The following is a 19,346-nucleotide window of genomic DNA, read 5'->3' on the forward strand; positions in this document are numbered from 1 at the left end:
AAATACCGGTAGGTATCGAAGAATATTTCATAAAAAGAGTACTGAGAGCCGGGCTGGACGCACTGGGCCCAGAGACAAAAACACAGACGCACGGCATACCCCAAGGTGTATGCTGCGACGGTACTCAATCGTTGAAATTATTTGCCGAAGACGCGCCCACCGTTTGGCGACGAGTCGACGCCTTCATTAGAGACAAACGCACGTTGGCGAACGACATTGTCGAAAGCGGAGAAGAAACGATGCACCGAAATTATAATCCAGATTTTAAATTTTACACGGTATGTTTATGTATTACCGATGTAAGCACGGCATCTTGGCCGAACCGGAGAGCGTAAGCGAGACTTTTAAGATCGATGATCTCGTCAAGCGATACAACATCGATACTACTGATACAATTGCATTTTGGGACGGTGTTATACCACCCGACCCTGCCTCTTTTCTTACATTTCCCTACGGCCCTTCGGAAATTATCGAAAGCTAAAGTGCACGAGTCAGTGAAAATACCGGTAGGTATCGAAGAATATTTCATAAAAAGAGTACTGAGAGCCGGGCTGGACGCACTGGGCCCAGAGACAAAAACACAGACGCACGGCATACCCCAAGGTGTATGCTGCGACGGTACTCAATCGTTGAAATTATTTGCCGAAGACGCGCCCACCGTTTGGCGACGAGTCGACGCCTTCATTAGAGACAAACGCACGTTGGCGAACGACATTGTCGAAAGCGGAGAAGAAACAATGCACCGAAATTATAATCCAGATTTTAAATTTTACACGGTATGTTTTATGTATTATCGATGTAAGCACGGCATCTTGGCCGAACCGGAGAGCGTAAGCGAGACTTTAAGATCGATGATCTCCCTAAACGATACAACATCTATAAATATAAACAAGCCACGATGCGACATTTCCAAATAATAATCAGATCTTAGTCTCCAAGTCTATTGATCAGTTAGCTATTTTTCCATTTTTCCGGTGTTCTACCAAGTTTTCGAGTTTTTCGCAAGTTTCTTTCTTAATGACCTATTATTTCCACTTTCGAGTATTGAAAGTGTGTTTTAATTTTTCCACGGCTTTCATTCCGCCTGCAATGTATGTATAAAATAAGTTCTTTTTCGAATCAAGACGCAATTGCGTTTCTCTGAAGAAATAGAAGGTTTTAATCAAAAATAACAACAATAATAATGCAAAAATAGAACTCTTATTCGATTTTCCTCTGCACAATCAAATCGAATAAAAGACTATTTCAACAATTCTGAAAATTCAATCTAACATTTTAAGAAAATATTATTACAAAACACTTTAAACAATTTCATTATGCGATTTGATCCTACTTTTCTATTATTTCTATTCGATATTAATCGAATATTTTTAATTACATTCGTGTAATTTTAATATATTTCTGAAATCTACTCTCTTTCTAGAATTTTCACGGTTCATCTCGATTTTAATTTACTGCGTAGAAAATTAACTTTTTCGACAACAACCAAAAGATATCTAATAATACACTTTTCCTTGAATTTTCGTCAGTTTTCACGTTTCACTTTTAATGACAGATCACTATTCTTGTTATATATTACCCACCCAGGGCCCCTATTCCCCTCCGGCCCCGTGAGATTGTTGGCTGGATTGAAAAAAATTACATTCTCTACGAGATTTCACCAAATTGATTTCCTAGCTATTTGTTTGTCTGTCTGTCTGTTTCTTCGTTAACCGTCACTTATTTTCTCTTCATATTTCAGATCCCTGGTCGCTTTCAATCTGACTGACACTACACGTATAAGATACGATGGTACGACGAAACCTTGTTACAATTACAAGGTGTTGACGATGCTGAAGGAGAATTACGGCTTCAAGTGCCATCGTGAATTCCACCTAGGAGGCTCAGGTAACCATAACACATTCGTCATCGCATTGCACGAGTCGGCGAAAATACCGGTCGGTATAAAGCAATATTTCGTAAAGAAAGTGCTGCAAGCCGGACTGGACGCACTGGGCCCAGAGACGAAAACCCAAACGCACGGCATACCCCAAGGTATATGCTGCGACGGAACACAGTCGTTGAAGGTATTTGCTGAAGACGCGCCCACCGTTTGGCGACGAGTCGACGCCTTCGTCCGAGATAAACGTACGTTGGCGAACGACATCGTCGAAAGCGGTGAGGAAACGATGCACCGGAATTATAATCCAGATTTTAAATTTTACACGGTATGTTTTATGTATTATCGATGTAAGAGCGGCATATTGGCCGAACCGGAAAGCGTTACCGATACTTTAAGATCGATGATCTCATCGAACGATACGACATCGATACTACTGATACAATTGCATTTTGGGACGGTGTTATACCACCCGACCCTGCCTCTCTTCTTACATTTCCCTACGGCCCTTCGGAAATTATCGAAAGCTAAAGAGAAAACATTTTACAGATGTCATAACGGATATATCACTTGCAAGACGCCTTTTATCGGAGATCGATTCGAAAACATCAGTTATTTCCTATTTATATTATTAAAAAAAAATATATTTTCCAATCCTACGATCCGACATACCACATGATCAGACCGCAAAGAAAAGCCAATATGACGATATATACGATATTCGGGGAATATCGTGATTGTGGTAAATACGTAAAAGGAAAAAACGGAATACATGAAGATTTTCGTAAAATGCCAAGAACACAGACTGGCACAAATTGCTGCCGGTCTGCAATTACGCATAGAATTCGTAGCGAATTTCGACTGGTTCGAAGACGCCATGGACGCACTGACACCGCAATCATATTTTTTGGCGTCGGTAAAAGATCGTTTTTGTGTCGTTCGCAACGACAGCGACAGCGTATCGGAGAATGACGAGTGCACCTTGGGCACTTTCCGTGTTGATTGGCGACACCATGTACAGTGCACAGGCATCAAATACCTCGAGAACCTGGTCGCCGCCATAGCGTCTTGGACGCAATCACCAACTCGCGACGCCGTCAGACGCATGTACGACGCAGAATTAAAACTCAAGTATTTCAATGACGGGACGACGAGACTATTCGACTACAGACGATTACGTAAACTTCTCTAAACATTTTCAGGCCACAAATCAGGGGTAAGGTAAGCGTAAGTATTTGCAATGGCTGCAAATGTGGCCTTGGCGAAATTACCCAAAGTACAAGTTGAACCTTTGGAAGAGGCTTAACAATCTTCAACCCCAGCGATTTGCAACAATTTCTTTGGAACTGGAGCCACAAGGATGCAAAATAACGGAAAAATTCAGTCGGGAGCTATTGTATTCAACAATCCCAACGAACCAATTGTTCGTTGAGAAGCCATAAAACAATTCAATTATCGTTACGAATAACTGATTCCAATTCATGAAATATAAAATTTTGTTATCCAAACATCGGCTTTTAGTTACTTTCTATGTTTTCGGAAATCACAGACGACTCAGTTAGAAATTGCGGTTTTTCCTTAATTCAAGTTTTTCGTCCCATCATCGAAGACATAGCTTCCACTATTTTTAGTTACCTAAATTTGGTTTTGATAATTCTGAGAAGTCCTCTACAGCGTTTTATGATTATATAATTTAAGAATCTTGAACCTTCACCCCTCAAAACATGGATTTCCAACCAGTGGTACGCAGAAGCCAAAATATTTATTTACTTAGAAATAATGCTGAATCCAAATTTATCTGAACATCCGCTGGAATCCTTCGAAGAAAAACTAGGAAGATTGACGGAAGGACACTGTTCTTGTTATAGAAAGCTCAATTTTTCTGCGCTCATCAACAGTTGAAACCATAGAAATATTGAGACTCTTAGGTAAAAAAGTTTTTTGACCATTTTCTGTTCTTCATTTTAATACAAACCATACGATGTTATATATTTTTGAAATCAGGAAAAATTTAGCTTTCAAAAAATGGCTACAGAAATCTAGTGTTCCCATTTGAAAAAACATAACTTTGGGTGATAGCTTCGTAATTAAAGACCCTTATGAAAAGATAAGCACGCCACTGGATTGTACGTAAAAAAGTGCCTGTATAATGTTTTAATTCCAGAGCTCTATCGTCAGTATTAGCGGAGATATAAATGTTTTTCGATATTGCCATTTTTCCAATTTTCGCTTATAACTCGAAAACAAAAGAAGGTGGCCAAAAATGAATACTACCCTTGTTAGTTTCTCAGAAAAAAAATCCGAGAATGGGGTATCAGATTTTGTCTATCTCATCTGGTTTAAAAGTTGTAGTGCTAAAACATCGAAATTTGCCCACCCTGTACAATCATTGTTAACAGTGCTCATCAACAGTTGAAACCATAGAAATATTGAGACTCTTAAGTAAAAAAAGGTTTTTGACCATTTTCTGTTATTCATTTTAATATGAATCATACGATGTTATATAAATTTTTGAAATCAGGAAAAATTAAGCTTTCAAAAAATGGCACATAAATCTAGTGTTTCCATTTGAAAAAACATAACTTTGGGTCATAGCTTCGTAATTAAAAACCCTTTTGAAAATACCAGCACGCCACTGGATTCTACGTTAAAAAATGCCTGTATAATGTTTTAATTTCAGAGCTTTATCGTCAGTATTAGCGGAGATATAAATGTTTTTCGATATTGCCATTTTTCCAATTTTCGCTTATAACTCGAAAACAAAAGAAGGTGGCCAAAAATGAATACTACCCTTGTTAGTTTCTCAGAAAAAGAGACCGAGAATGAGGTATCAGATTTTGTCTATCTCCTTTGGTTTAAAAGTTGTAGTGCTAAAACATCGAAATTTGTCCACCCCGTACACCTGATAAATGGAAAGCTTACATAAAACATGTAGAAAAAGAAATAATTGAAGATTGAACAAAATATATGGGATATCGTAATATGATAGACATACTGCCTTTCATCATAAATACAAGTCCTTATGACTCGGATGATGATTTTGTAATAGTTCTTTTCAGATTACAGCCTGAACGTAGTAGTGGAAGAAAACTTGTGCAATAATAATACAACTTCAAGGGATGATTTTCACCAAAATCAAAAGCAACGAGTAAATCAGTCTAAATAACATGTATGAATTGGACAAAGAGCATCTAGATTTCAACCAGTCAAAGGCAACATTATAAGATCATATAATTAATTGGTTACAGATTCATGTGATCGCAGGAAAATTCTCATCGATAAACCGAAAAATATAATGAATAGAGTAAGATTTTGTGGTAATTACCTAGAATACTCACAACGAAATGTGAAATTCATTCATCTGAATGAAACATGGATATTTGAAAATGGCTGTCAGATTCGACAATGGAATCTTCGAGAGCGAAAGCAGAAGGTATACTATTTTGAATGCTGGAACAATTGATAACATTATTACTCCGGTGTGATAAAACTCTTGATAGTGTTGGTCATAAGGATTAACAAAAACTTATGAATGGGCATTAAGTACTTAGATTGCCACCATACAATTGCCATTAAACATTATAGAATTTGCTTGGGGGCTTTTGGAAAGCATGTTTAATCGAGGAATACAGAAAAAGTTAGGAGATAAACAGCGATCTAAATGTCTTTGGAAGGAGGCACTTCAAGAGTGTACACCTGATAAATGGAAAGCTTACTTAGAACATACAGAAAAAGAAATAAAAGATTGAACAAAATGTATGGGATAGCGTTATATGAAACACATACCACTTTTCATCATAAATACAAGTACTTATGACTGGGATGATGATTTTGTAATAGTTCTTTTCAGATTACAGCCTGAACGTAGTAATGGAAGAAAACTTGTGCAATACTAATACAACTTCAAGGGATGATTTTCACCAAAATCAAAAGCAACGAGTAAATCAGCCTGAATAGCATGTATGAATTGGACAAAGAGCATCTAGATTTCAACCAGTCAAAGGCAACATTATAAGATCATATAATTAATCGGTTACAAATTCAAAAAATGTGATCGCAGGAAAATTCTCATCGATTAACCGAAAAATATAACGAATAGAGTACGATTTTGTGGTAATTACTTAAAATACTCACAACGAAATGTGAAATTCATTCATCTGAATAAAACATGGATATTTGAAAATGGCTGTCAGATTCGACAATGGAATCTTCGAGAGCGAAAGCAGAAGGTATACTATTTTGAATGCTGGAACAATTGATAACATTATTACTTCGGTGTGATATAACTCTTGATAGTGTTGGTCATAAGGATTAACACAAATTTATGAATGGTCATTAAGTACTTAGATTGCCACCATACAATTGCCAGTAAACATTATAGAATTTGCTAGGGGGCTTTTGGAAAGGGCATTAGCAGAGGCGCGCAGTTCAGAAGAAATTGATATTCTTCCACGAGTTCAAAAACGAGCCTTGGAGTGACAAGTTTTTGAATGAACTGGTTATAGAATGAGCCTTCTGTACAATTGTTGTCTGTGAAACCAGGTAGGATTCTGTAACTTTCGTTATCATAGCAAACGAAAGCGATAACGTTACGAAGCGAAGCTAAGCTTACAGAAAATGTAAGAAGAATCTTTAGTCACATAAGCAATCATACAATTCAATCCGACATTTTCCGTTACCGAACTTCAATCGATGTGTTTCTTTTTATATTTATATAATATATATTATTCGAAATAACGAAACAGAAGGCATATGCAATCCCTGATCTTTATAAGTCAATCCTATGGTTCAGCATATTTATTTTTGAATTCGAATTTGTATCTAATTATTTTATTTTATTTTTCAGTACCAAGAAGAAGTACAAGAACTAGGAAGACACCGGATAGATGGACATATCAGGCGACCTACATAAAAACAAAAAAACGTAAGAAGAATCTTTAACTATTTGTTTTTATTTTTCAGTACCAAGAAGATCCGGCAAGATACGTAAGGCCCCACAGCGATTGGGTTACCCAGCGGGGTACATCAAAATGAACAAATGTAAGAAAAATTTCAAGAAAATCGAAAAAAAAAAGTGAAGTGAGCTTCCCAGCGAAATGTGATGTTTTTCTACCAGTATCTTTCAGGTAAAAAGGAAAATTTTCGTGTTACAAATATTTACTAACGATGGACTTTCAAACTGATTTTTTTTTGCAAAAAATCGAAAAAAAAAGTTTGTACCCCAGCGAAATGCGATGTTTTTCGAGGTACAAACGAAAATTTTTGTGTTATAAATAGTTACTAACGAATGCAAAAAAAAATTTAATTTTGGAAAAAGTGGGTGCTAACTTCACGGACACTACTTACCAACCATATATCACCAAATATCTTGTAAGTACCTATATTTCACTTTCAAAATGATTTTCCTCTATTTCAGTATCGTAATGAGTTCATTACAGTTCTAAAAACAGTGCTTTAATGAACTCATTACAGCATTGTTTTCAGTTATATTTTTCGTTTTGTGGTTGTCTACACCGACTTCCAATCCTATCAGAATTCAACACATGTCAATTGTCAAGATAATATAATTTGGATTTAGTGGAATAATTGGCGACATTATACTTAATTTCTCTTAATTCTGTTGGTGTTTAATCGATTTCGTCAGACATAATTCTCGAATTTAATGCGTAATTATAAATTATTTCAAAATTCGAAACGTACAATTCAAATTCCCTAAAAGTCACACCAACCGTCAAGATACAATACAAAAGTCACTAGGATGAATAATCTGAATTTTTCATTGAATTTCGACGATATTTCACAAATCTTGACTGAAATAGAGGAAATATCGTTTAATACTCGTTGCAGAAGGCAATTCCAACCTCCTCGCTCGTTTTCGAATTTCGCATTTGTGTTGGAATAGGAGCCCATTCTGCAACTTGTTTTAAATATACAGTAGAACCTCGATTATCCGTTCTCCTATTATCCGTTTTACTCTGTAATCCGTGCTCGTCGACATTTTCACTCATCCGTTCCCACGAGCAGACATCCACTCGATTATTCGGGATTCACTTCATTACGCATGCGCCATAGTAATAATTTGGTAGAATTGTTGAAGAATGGCTAAATTCGGATTTAAATAAACCCGGTTATCAGATACTGGACGATTCAGAAACCGCATCAAATTTCTCCCAACCTAACCACTGTATGGATACAGACGATGAAAGTGTTGAAGAATTTTCCACGCAGGAAAACACTGTTTCTTCCGAAGACTCGTTGAGATTCGCAAATGGTCTGATGCACTATTTAGAGCAGGAAAATGATACAGATTATATTGATGTCTTCCACTTGAGGAAAATTTGGGCTCACATTTGTCTCAAGATGAATAATAAAAAAAGACAGACAAAAATTACAGACCTTTTCAATTAATATATATAAATTGTAATATAGGTATAGTACATATATCCAAAGTCACTTGAACTAGTCTATAAAAGCGCTTGACCAGAGATAATTGCAAAACAGTTATAAACCATAGGCGCACACTTTTCAAACCCTTGAGTTGAAAATAATATTCTTGCGCATGTATGGGACTCAGATGTCGATTCTTTCAGAAAACTTGTGACGAGAGTAGCTTTCGGTGTTACATCAAAAATGATACCATGTCATTCTACGGTGTTATGATTTGATTATTCTTTATTCTCGACCTGTAATATACTATCAAGGAACGTTATCAACGATGATGAACTGATCGTTGAATAGAATTATAAGAGCACGATGTTTGAGATTAATTCGGAAATGTTCTGTCTGAAGATAAGACAAACTAGGGTAGAATAGGTGCATGACCTTGAGGTGCTTGAGTGACATCAAGTCACTCAAAAAGTTTTTTGGAAGAAACCTATATTTTTTTATTCATTCAGTAAATAAATAGGTATAAAGAGAGAGGGGTCTCAAGCAAATCCTATACTCAAAGAGTTATCGAGGAAAAATTGAAGCAAGGAAAACTGCAATTTCTCATTGAATAGCGTAGTCTATGACTTCCAGAAATCATAAAAAGAAACTAAAAAGTCGAAATTTCATGAATTGTAATAAATTTTTTGTATTAAAAATCAGAATAAATATTCAAAGATATATGTAACCTATTATTAAAACTGTCCTGACTGATGGTAGGAAATGGTGAAATATTTCTAATTTCTATAAAATACTTGATTGATTTCTCGATTTGGCTACGTAGCTGTTAATTTGACGTACTAAGAGCCTCAACATCATATGCTTATTCTTCATGAGTTCTCAAACCAGAAATAACATTGCTAAAATCAGAAAATGTAATGAAAATTTTGTTGGTTAATCTCATTTTAATCAATTCTTCCTTTAGTGGAATGAAGATATTTAGGATGCGAAATCATTTTCTTCAGAACCCGTCATATATCAATTCTGACTTTGAAAGTAAACAGAGGAATAGATTTGATTGCGAAATATTTACTTTTTTTACATGAACCATAGAATTGTGCCGAACATCATAGTCGAATCATTAAAAGCATCAGTCACGAACTAGAACTACGTAAAAATGCATTTCAATAATTACCTTATGGACCACACTGGTCTATGGCAATTATTAGAAAGTAATTAAGAAGTGATAGATGCAGCCAATGAGTGTAACCAAAAACGCTCTCAAAGTGGAAAGGGGAATACGAGGGGAAATATTCAGCCAATAAGATCAATCTAATCGGGACCTTCTTGTTTCCAAGACGATTTGCTAAATACCGGGGTTTATTTGAGAGTATTGATAGCAATATTTTCATAAATTCCAAAGGAATTTCTGAAAACTTGGACAATCCTTGTATAATTGAAATATTCAGGCTTCCTCCAAGTGACTTTGGATATACTATACCAATGCAATGATTTGTTTTTCATTTATATATTTTTATATGATATTATGATTCTATTGATTTTGTTGCTCAATAATTAATTATACCCCATACATTTTTCCCATTTTCATAGTTGTTGTGCGTATTTTGAGAAATTTCGATTGTCCGTGTTTTTCGATTAACCGGGAACCGTTTCCCCTCCATTAGGCCGGATGATCGAGGTTCTACTGTACTATGCTCGAACATCAAGAGTCCGCAACCGTCTGCACTGCAGCATACGTCTTGGACAACTGGAGCCGCGTGCACCAAAATCGCGAATTATCAGATTTGCGTCATCTCTACCGGCTTTACCCTTTAAACCTTTTGATTTATCGACCTTTCGAACTCCAAAATAATATTCAACTGTGAGTTTTCACCATTCTCATTTGTTAATTCCTTGAACCGGAAATAGAAGTGAATAAAAAGTTATACATAGCTCGCGGAGTCAAAACTGAATCGATTACAATCGATTACGAATCGATTAGAACTTTTTTGAAATTAATCGTTTTTTTCCTATATATTTAGAAAAAAAACATTCTTCCGACATGCAAGTAGCCAAATTTTCACAAAAGTCCTTAGTGTAGGGTAGGGCGGGGCTAGTTGGGCATAGGGGCAAGTTGGGCAATCGAAATATCTCGCAAACTACAGTCGAACCTCTATAACTCGAACCTCTATAACTCGAACCCCTCTTCAACTCGTACTCTCTGAGCGTTCCCTTCACATTCTCGAAAATTCCCTGTATTTCGACCTCTATAACTCGAATTTCTATAACTCGAACACCTCTTCAACTCGAACTCAATGATGCGTCCGTTCAGAGTAAAGATCTCTTTAAGTCGAACATTCGAAAACAATCAAATCGGAGTTTTGGCTTCTTGCCACAAGGTGTCAGCGTAGCTGGCTGAGATGCTCGCGTTACCGACATTTTAGGGTATTCCCCCAACCAAGTGTGAAATACCGCGAATGAAACATCATAACAATAACACCAATCTGATTCTGGAATGAAATATGTTTGGAGTTGGTGAGATGTCGAAGCCGCGTAAACTGAAGTCTTTAACGATCGGAAAGAAGTTAGAAATTTTAAAAAAAGTGGAAAATCGTGTCAACAGAAAAATCATTTGCCAAGAATATGATATTCCGAAAAGTACATTATGCACTATAATAAAAAACAAAGATACAATAGCTAAGTTTGGTGCAGAAGTGAATAACCCTTGTGTAGTGAAGCGAAATAAGCCTAAGAAGAAAGTGAACACTGCATTGATCAAGTGGTTCGAAGCTTCAAGAAAAGCAAATTTGCCAATCTCAGGGCCCATTTTGCAACAGAAGGCATTAGATTTTTCCAGAAAATTGGGAGATGAAAATTTCAAGGCTAGCTCGGGATGGCTTGAAAAATTCAAAAAAAGGTAATGATTCTTATTGTTTCTGTTCGATACATGAGTACATGTTTATTTTTCCCGTTTTAGACATGGTGTATTGCAAAAAAAAGCGTGTGGGGAAAGTGCTGCTGTTAATCAAGAAGAGTGTGATAACTGGATTCGAGATGTTCTTCCTACAATTTTAGCTCCTTACGAAGCTGACGATATTTTCAACGCAGATGAGACTGGGTTGTTCTTCAAATGCTTACCAGATAAAACCTTAACTTTCAAAAATGAAAAATGTTACGGAGGCAAATTATCCAAGGAAAGGGTGACTCTTTTATTAGCAGCAAATATGAGTGGCAGTGAGAAATTGAAACCTGTAATAATAGGGAAAAGCGCAAAGCCACGATGTTTCGCAGGAGTGAAATGTTTACCCCTTACTTATTACAGTAACAAAAAGGCCTGGATGACGAGTGAGATATTTGAAAAGTGGTTGTTGAATCTAGACAAACATTTCCAACTTCAAAATCGTAGAGTTCTATTACTGATTGACAACTGCCCTGCTCATCCAAATATCGATCATCGATTGAAGGCAATAAAGTTGATTTTTTTTCCACCCAATACGACATCAAAATTACAGCCTCTTGATCAGGGAATTATAAAAAGTTTCAAATTTCATTATAAACGCAGGATCTTACAAACAGTACTAGATGGATTTGAGTCCAATGGCACTATCCCCAAAATTGATCTCTTGGATTGCATTCATACGTCGGCGGCAGTGTGGAGAGTAGATTTAACCCAGGAGACTATTCAAAACTGCTTCAGAAAGGCTGGTTTTGGGACACATAACTTCTATGACTATGAAGACGAACTGCCGCTATCAGAATTGAAAAAAATTATGACCAGTGAACAAAAGGTAGCTTTAGATCTCCAAGAGTCTGTTTTTAAATGTTTGGAGGTATTGAATGCTGATGATAAGGTTTCTTTGGAGGAATATATAAATGTGGACGTGGATCTTATAACAAGTGAAAATCCTTCAGAGGATGAGATCTTGGAATATGTGAACAATAAACAAGAAGACTTGGAAAATTTTTCAGAGACCATACCTGAAGATGACGATGAAGATGACAGTGTAGGAGCTGCAAGACAAAAGCCTTCTGACGCTGAAGTTGCTAAAGCAATTGAAACCATTCGGCTTGCGTTTTCAATGAATGAGGCTGCAACTGATGACGATTTAACTCTCATATTCGAAATAAGCAAGAAATTTGAAGCCTATCGTCTAAACAATAAAACATTTAGGCAAACTTTAATAACTGATTTTTTTTAATTCGTTATTGTTTTAAGATCATATTCTAGTTTGGATGATTCAAGTTATCAGAAATGAATTTTAGTTTGTTATATTATTATTATGAGGTAATAAATTTTTTTTGGAAAGTATGTGTTGGATATTTCTCTAAGTTGAACTCTCCATAACTCGAACTTTTTTCGCTTTCCCTTCAAGTTTGAGTTATAGAGGTTCGACTGTATTCACCATACGCATAGGCATCGTATGGCGGAAAGAAGGAGTCGCGGGAGGGGTAATCACCACGCGATCACGAGTGGCGGCTGGACGAACGAGTGAAGCGCCCGTGCGTTTTGTTTATTTTGTGCCCAAAAAGTAAAAACGTTGTCTATCGCAAGTTTTCGACTATATTAATCAATTGTTGTCTGTTTTCAATCAGGTAAGTGTTAATCTTCCAGATAATTATTATACTTTTGATATGTAGAGAGAGGTTCTGGGTAATTCTTACGATTTTTTTATAACCTCACTTTTGTTTTAAAATTCCGGATTGGGGTTAGTTGAGCTATAGTTGCTCAACTTACCCCACGACTCAAACAAGTAAAGTAATGAATGTTTTATTTTTTGTTAGGATGCGGACTTACAAGAGGAAGACTACAAGATGTTCTTACACTACTGAAGATTTAAAAAATGCTGCAAAGGCTGTTAATGATGAAGGAAAAAGTGTTAATGCCGCCGCTAAAGAATTTGGTATCAAACGGATGACAAGATTTTTGAAGAAATTAAATGAAGGTGGTGATTCATCCATGGGCTATGCAACACCGAGACAAGTATTTTCTCCTACACAGGAAGACTCTCTGAAAAAGTACTTGCTACAAATGGCATCAATCTTCTATGGATATTCTCCAAAAGACGTCCGTCGCCTTGCCTACGAATGTGCTATTAAATTTGGCATTACTATTCCACTTAACTGGACTGCGAATAAGATGGCCGGAAAAGAATGGCTTACGAAGTTTTTAAAACGAAATCTGGAGCTATCCATACGTAAACCAGAACCCACCAGCCTTGGTAGGGCAACATCATTTAATGAGCAGAATGTTAAAGTGTTTTTTGAGAAATTGTTCTATCACTAAAATACTATGAATAAAGAACTGATCGTCAAACACATATTTTACTTCTCTAGTCAACATTGAACCCATGATTTGGTTAAACATTCTTAGTGCTCAACTTGCCCCATACCCTTGCTCAACTTACCTCACCTATGGGGTACATTGAGCATACTTGACTTTCTGCATTTAAACAGCGGTAGCTCTTAAATTCGACTTGTTACAAAAAATATACTATGGACACTTATCCTAAGGGATAAATTACTAATCCATCAAGCCACATAACGACTCATTTGGACTTTTTATTGAGGAGCTACATCCGCTCAGATAAAAAATTGCTCAACTAGCCCCGCCCTACCCTATTTGTCTAGACATATATTTTTGATTTATTATCTAGACTTCGTTACGCGCGATTTGTGGGTAATCACGCATGTTCGCGCCCAATTAGATTCAGTTCGTTTTGGAAAGTTCAGGGAGTCTGATGGAGTTTGTTAGTTTGTTGGTGTGTTGTGTGATTGAGTTAGAATTAATTATTTATTGGAGTTTTTTTGGTTTTGTGTTTGTTATACTTGTTTGTTGTTGTTTGCTGTTTGCGTATAGTTTTTTGTTGGTGAAAAAGGACACATTTAATGATAAAGACAATGAGTGCTACTTTGAGGAGATGTAGCCGCCTCATGTTGAGTTTCATAGTTGCATATTAACCTATTTCTGAATTCGAATTTCCAATGATGGTGTTATGAATTAATGGGGAACTGTGGATTTTTCAGAAAATTCAAAGTTTGATGGTGTTTGTTGGTGTGGAGTTAGATTTAATAATTTTTTGGAGTTTTTCGGTTTTGTGTGTATTATTTATTATTATTGTTGTTGTTTGCGTATATTTTTTTGTTGTTGAAAAATTTTTGTTGTGAAAAAGGACACATTTAATGTTAAAAACAATGAGTGCTACACTCAGAAGAAGTGGCCGCCTCATGGTGAGTTTCATAGTTGCATATTAACTCATTTCTGAATTCGAATTTCCAATGATGGTGTTATGAATTAATGGGGAACTGTGGATTTTTCAGAAAATTCAAAGTTTGATGGTGCTTGTTGGTGTGGAGTTAGATTTAATAATTTTTTGGAGTTTTTCGGTTTTGTGTGTATTATTTATTATTATTGTTGTTGTTTGCGTATATTTTTTTGTTGTTGAAAAATTTTTGTTGTGAAAAAGGACACATTTAATGTTAAAAACAATGAGTGCTACACTCAGAAGAAGTGGCCGCCTCATGGTGAGTTTCATAGTTGCATATTAACCCATTTCTGAATTCGAATTTCCAATGATGGTGTTATGAATTAATAGGGAACTGTGGATTTTTCAGAAAATTCAAAGTTTGATGGTGTTTGTTGGTGTGGAGTTAGATTTAATAATTTTTTGGAGTTTTTCGGTTTTGTGTGTATTATTTATTATTGTTGTTTGCGTATATTTTTTTGTTGTTGAAAAATTTTTGTTGTGAAAAAGGACACATTTAATGTTAAAAACAATGAGTGCTACACTCAGAAGAAGTGGCCGCCTCATGGTGAGTTTCATAGTTGCATATTAACCCATTTCTGAATTCGAATTTCCAATGATGGTGTTATGAATTAATGGGGAACTGTGGATTTTTCAGAAAATTCAAAGTTTGATGGTGTTTGTTGGTGTGGAGTTAGATTTAATAATTTTTTGGAGTTTTTCGGTTTTGTGTGTATTATTTATTATTGTTGTTTGCGTATATTTTTTTGTTGTTGAAAAATTTTTGTTGTGAAAAAGGACACATTTAATGTTAAAAACAATGAGTGCTACACTCAGAAGAAGTGGCCGCCTCATGGTGAGTTTCATAGTTGCATATTAACCCATTTCTGAATTCGAATTTCCAATGATGGTGTTATGAATTAATGGGGAACTGTGGATTTTTCAGAAAATTCAAAGTTTGATGGTGCTTGTTGGTGTGGAGTTAGATTTAATAATTTTTTGGAGTTTTTCGGTTTTGTGTGTATTATTTATTATTGTTGTTTGCGTATATTTTTTTGTTGTTGAAAAATTTTTGTTGTGAAAAAGGACACATTTAATGTTAAAAACAATGAGTGCTACACTCAGAAGAAGTGGCCGCCTCATGGTGAGTTCCATAGTTGCATATTAACCCATTTCTGAATTCGAATTTCCAATGATGGTGTTATGAATTAATGGGGAACTGTGGATTTTTCAGAAAATTCAAAGTTTGATGGTGTTTGTTGGTGTGGAGTTAGATTTAATAATTTTTTGGAGTTTTTCGGTTTTGTGTGTATTATTTATTATTGTTGTTTGCGTATATTTTTTTGTTGTTGAAAAATTTTTGTTGTGAAAAAGGACACATTTAATGTTAAAAACAATGAGTGCTACACTCAGAAGAAGTGGCCGCCTCATGGTGAGTTTCATAGTTGCATATTAACCCATTTCTGAATTCGAATTTCCAATGATGGTGTTATGAATTAATGGGGAACTGTGGATTTTTCAGAAAATTCAAAGTTTGATGGTGCTTGTTGGTGTGGAGTTAGATTTAATAATTTTTTGGAGTTTTTCGGTTTTGTGTGTATTATTTATTATTGTTGTTTGCGTATATTTTTTTGTTGTTGAAAAATTTTTGTTGTGAAAAAGGACACATTTAATGTTAAAAACAATGAGTGCTACACTCAGAAGAAGTGGCCGCCTCATGGTGAGTTTCATAGTTGCATATTAACCCATTTCTGAATTCGAATTTCCAATGATGGTGTTATGAATTAATGGGGAACTGTGGATTTTTCAGAAAATTCAAAGTTTGATGGTGCTTGTTGGTGTGGAGTTAGATTTAATAATTTTTTGGAGTTTTTCGGTTTTGTGTGTATTATTTATTATTATTGTTGTTGTTTGCGTATATTTTTTTGTTGTTGAAAAATTTTTGTTGTGAAAAAGGACACATTTAATGTTAAAAACAATGAGTGCTACACTCAGAAGAAGTGGCCGCCTCATGGTGAGTTTCATAGTTGCATATTAACCCATTTCTGAATTCGAATTTCCAATGATGGTGTTATGAATTAATGGGGAACTGTGGATTTTTCAGAAAATTCAAAGTTTGATGGTGTTTGTTGGTGTGGAGTTAGATTTAATAATTTTTTGGAGTTTTTCGGTTTTGTGTGTATTATTTATTATTGTTGTTTGCGTATATTTTTTTGTTGTTGAAAAATTTTTGTTGTGAAAAAGGACACATTTAATGTTAAAAACAATGAGTGCTACACTCAGAAGAAGTGGCCGCCTCATGGTGAGTTTCATAGTTGCATATTAACCCATTTCTGAATTCGAATTTCCAATGATGGTGTTATGAATTAATGGGGAACTGTGGATTTTTCAGAAAATTCAAAGTTTGATGGTGTTTGTTGGTGTGGAGTTAGATTTAATAATTTTTTGGAGTTTTTCGGTTTTGTGTGTATTATTTATTATTGTTGTTTGCGTATATTTTTTTGTTGTTGAAAAATTTTTGTTGTGAAAAAGGACACATTTAATGTTAAAAACAATGAGTGCTACACTCAGAAGAAGTGGCCGCCTCATGGTGAGTTTCATAGTTGCATATTAACCCATTTCTGAATTCGAATTTCCAATGATGGTGTTATGAATTAATGGGGAACTGTGGATTTTTCAGAAAATTCAAAGTTTGATGGTGTTTGTTGGTGTGGAGTTAGATTTAATAATTTTTTGGAGTTTTTCGGTTTTGTGTGTATTATTTATTATTGTTGTTTGCGTATATTTTTTTGTTGTTGAAAAATTTTTGTTGTGAAAAAGGACACATTTAATGTTAAAAACAATGAGTGCTAGAGTCAGGAGAAGTGGCCGCCTCATGGTGAGTTTCATAGTTGCATATTAACCCATTTCTGAATTCGAATTTCCAATGATAGTGTTATGAATTAATGGGGAACTGTGGATTTTTCAGAAAATTCAAAGTTGTAAAATGTCTCTTATTTATCTTCGAATAGGTTTCGGTAATATTAAAGCACGTGTTTTCAAATTCCGGCTCATTAGATTCATACGCCATTTTGGCTAAGTTTTACCTCTTTCAACTATGAATAGGTATATCTCGATAAGTGAGAAAAATATTCGAATATGAATTTCCAACGGTGAAAAATATTAATTGTATAATTTTCGAAATAAAATGGCCCATAAACATGAGCCTTTGTTTTCGAGATACAGGGTGTTTCTTGTAGTCCTACATTTTTGTGATGCTCAACCAGTTTATAGAATCTTCGCTACAGATTTAGTAAATAAGTACCAAAAATTATAATTATGTGTGATAGATAGGAAGTCGAGGGAGGCAGTTGCACATTCATCTGAATTGATTTTTTTTTCAAATTTTAATTCGGATGGAAACACTTGAGAATTTTTTTTGTTCCACAACAGTTTGAATGATATATTGAAAACAATTTGGTCTATTCCAGATCCCCCCAAACAAAAAAGTAAGTTATAATTTTCAAATTATTTTTAATCCCGGCAATTCGTCAATGAAACAAAAATATGTCCCTTTTTGGTCCTTCAAAGAAAGTGCCTTCCGAAATAATATATTATTCCACTGATTTTTTTCACTCATCAAAATGTTATTTATTCATTTTTTTCTGCAATTAACTTTTTCAATTTGTATTGACTCTTTGGTATGAAATTAGGGATTCACGGCTTGGCTTGATTTTCAAGCTACTTGGCTTGAGCTTGACTGGATTTCAAGTCAATCTCAAGTCAAGTCAAGTATTTAATAAACATATGAAGCTACTTGATTTTTAGCAGTTTCGTTCTATAGTGTGTCACATCAATAAAAAAATGTTGAAATGAGAAGGAACCTTACAAAAAAACTCTTTTATTTATTGAACTTCTTGTATAAAAAAACCGAAAATATCAATTTTTTTGAAACAAACATGAATTCAATCACTATTAGTCATAACAAAATGAAAAATAATAAAGAAATAAAGTTTCCTAAAATTGAGAAACCTCCAGGCTTTGTTTGATTTCATAATTTTTCATCCAGGATCTGAGAAACATGAGGCACCTTATAGATTTGTCGCCTAACCTATTGCGGGCTTTTGTAACTGTAAGAGCAGCTCTGGAAAATTGTCTTTCAACAGGAAAATTATCTTTCAGAAGATGCTGGCGTTCATATAAAATCCTTGGCCAAGTTTGGAAAGATATTTCTGAAACTTCCAAAATCTACCAATAGATTTCATAGAAATGTGAGAAAATTACTAATAAAGTACGCACGAGATTGCAGAAATATATGCCGTGCGACGCGTGCATATCAAGCTCAAGTAATATCAAGTAGCTTGATATCAAGTCAAGCAATAAATATCTGAAATCAAGTCAAGGTAAGCTCAAGTATGTAATTTTTCACGAGCTTGATTTTCAAGTCAAGTAGTTGGTTAAAATATCAAGCTACTTGGCCTGATGAATCCCTTAATGAAAAATAGTTTAGGTTATCAATATATCCAGTTGTAAGAATCTCTCGTCCATAATTATTCCAAAGGTCTTCGGAACTTTTCGAAAAATAATTAACAATCCTTCTGAAAATTCCAGAGTTTGAAATTCCCTTTCTTATTCTATTGAACCTCTTTAAAAGGAACTATAGATTCATGAAATCACTCGACTATGCAATGTCCACTCTACGAATTGCGTATGCATTCATGGATTTGTGCGAAACTGAAGCACACACCCTGAAGGCAGTTCTGCTTCAAGGGAAGACACTTATGGCTAATTATGATGCGCTTCAAGAGGCCCAGAAAGCGAAGGACATTGCTTTCCATCATTACTGTGTGGTTCTTGACCGACCTGCCTGGATGGAAGCA

At 35.2% G+C, this 19,346-nt stretch overlaps 3 protein-coding genes across 7 annotated transcripts in view; 2 read left to right on the forward strand and 1 right to left on the reverse strand.

Moving 5' to 3' along the window:
- The window catches only part of LOC123685178 (protein mothers against dpp-like), a 149,920-nt gene that overhangs the window by 89,651 nt on the left and 40,923 nt on the right, over positions 1-19,346 (reverse strand). The gene's annotated exons all lie outside the window — the stretch shown is intronic.
- The window catches only part of LOC123685200, a 54,032-nt gene that overhangs the window by 13,279 nt on the left and 21,407 nt on the right, over positions 1-19,346 (forward strand). For 3 of the 5 annotated variants that reach the window (XR_006748267.1, XR_006748268.1, XM_045624818.1), the window contains exons 4-5: positions 1,742-1,887; positions 6,726-6,803. Coding sequence is in view for 3 of the 5 variants with exons in the window: in XM_045624818.1 (XP_045480774.1) it covers positions 1,742-1,887; positions 6,726-6,803 (224 nt within the window). In the remaining 2 variants the exon portion in view is untranslated. Of the gene's footprint in view, positions 1-1,552; positions 1,888-6,725; positions 6,804-12,648; positions 12,839-13,027; positions 13,822-19,346 lie in introns of those variants that run through there. The other 2 variants (XM_045624820.1, XM_045624819.1) reach the window with 2 other exon arrangements.
- Positions 10,409-12,645, forward strand: LOC123685167 (tigger transposable element-derived protein 4-like). Its single transcript, XM_045624788.1, has 2 exons — positions 10,409-11,162; positions 11,223-12,645. The coding sequence occupies exons 1-2, from the start codon at positions 10,768-10,770 to the stop codon at positions 12,442-12,444; spliced, it is 1,617 nt and encodes a 538-aa protein (XP_045480744.1). The 5' UTR covers positions 10,409-10,767; the 3' UTR covers positions 12,445-12,645.

This window comes from Harmonia axyridis, chromosome 7 (assembly GCF_914767665.1).
Source record: "Harmonia axyridis chromosome 7, icHarAxyr1.1, whole genome shotgun sequence".
NCBI lineage: Eukaryota > Metazoa > Arthropoda > Insecta > Coleoptera > Coccinellidae > Harmonia > Harmonia axyridis.

Bases quoted from the DNA above. Each gene is read 5' to 3' on its own strand.
- LOC123685167 (XM_045624788.1), top strand. From the start codon at position 10,768: ATGTTTGGAGTTGGTGAGATGTCGAAGCCGCGTAAACTGAAGTCTTTA. The intron at 11,163-11,222 runs GTAATGATTCTT...TTCCCGTTTTAG, and splicing joins CTTGAAAAATTCAAAAAAAG to ACATGGTGTATTGCAAAAAA.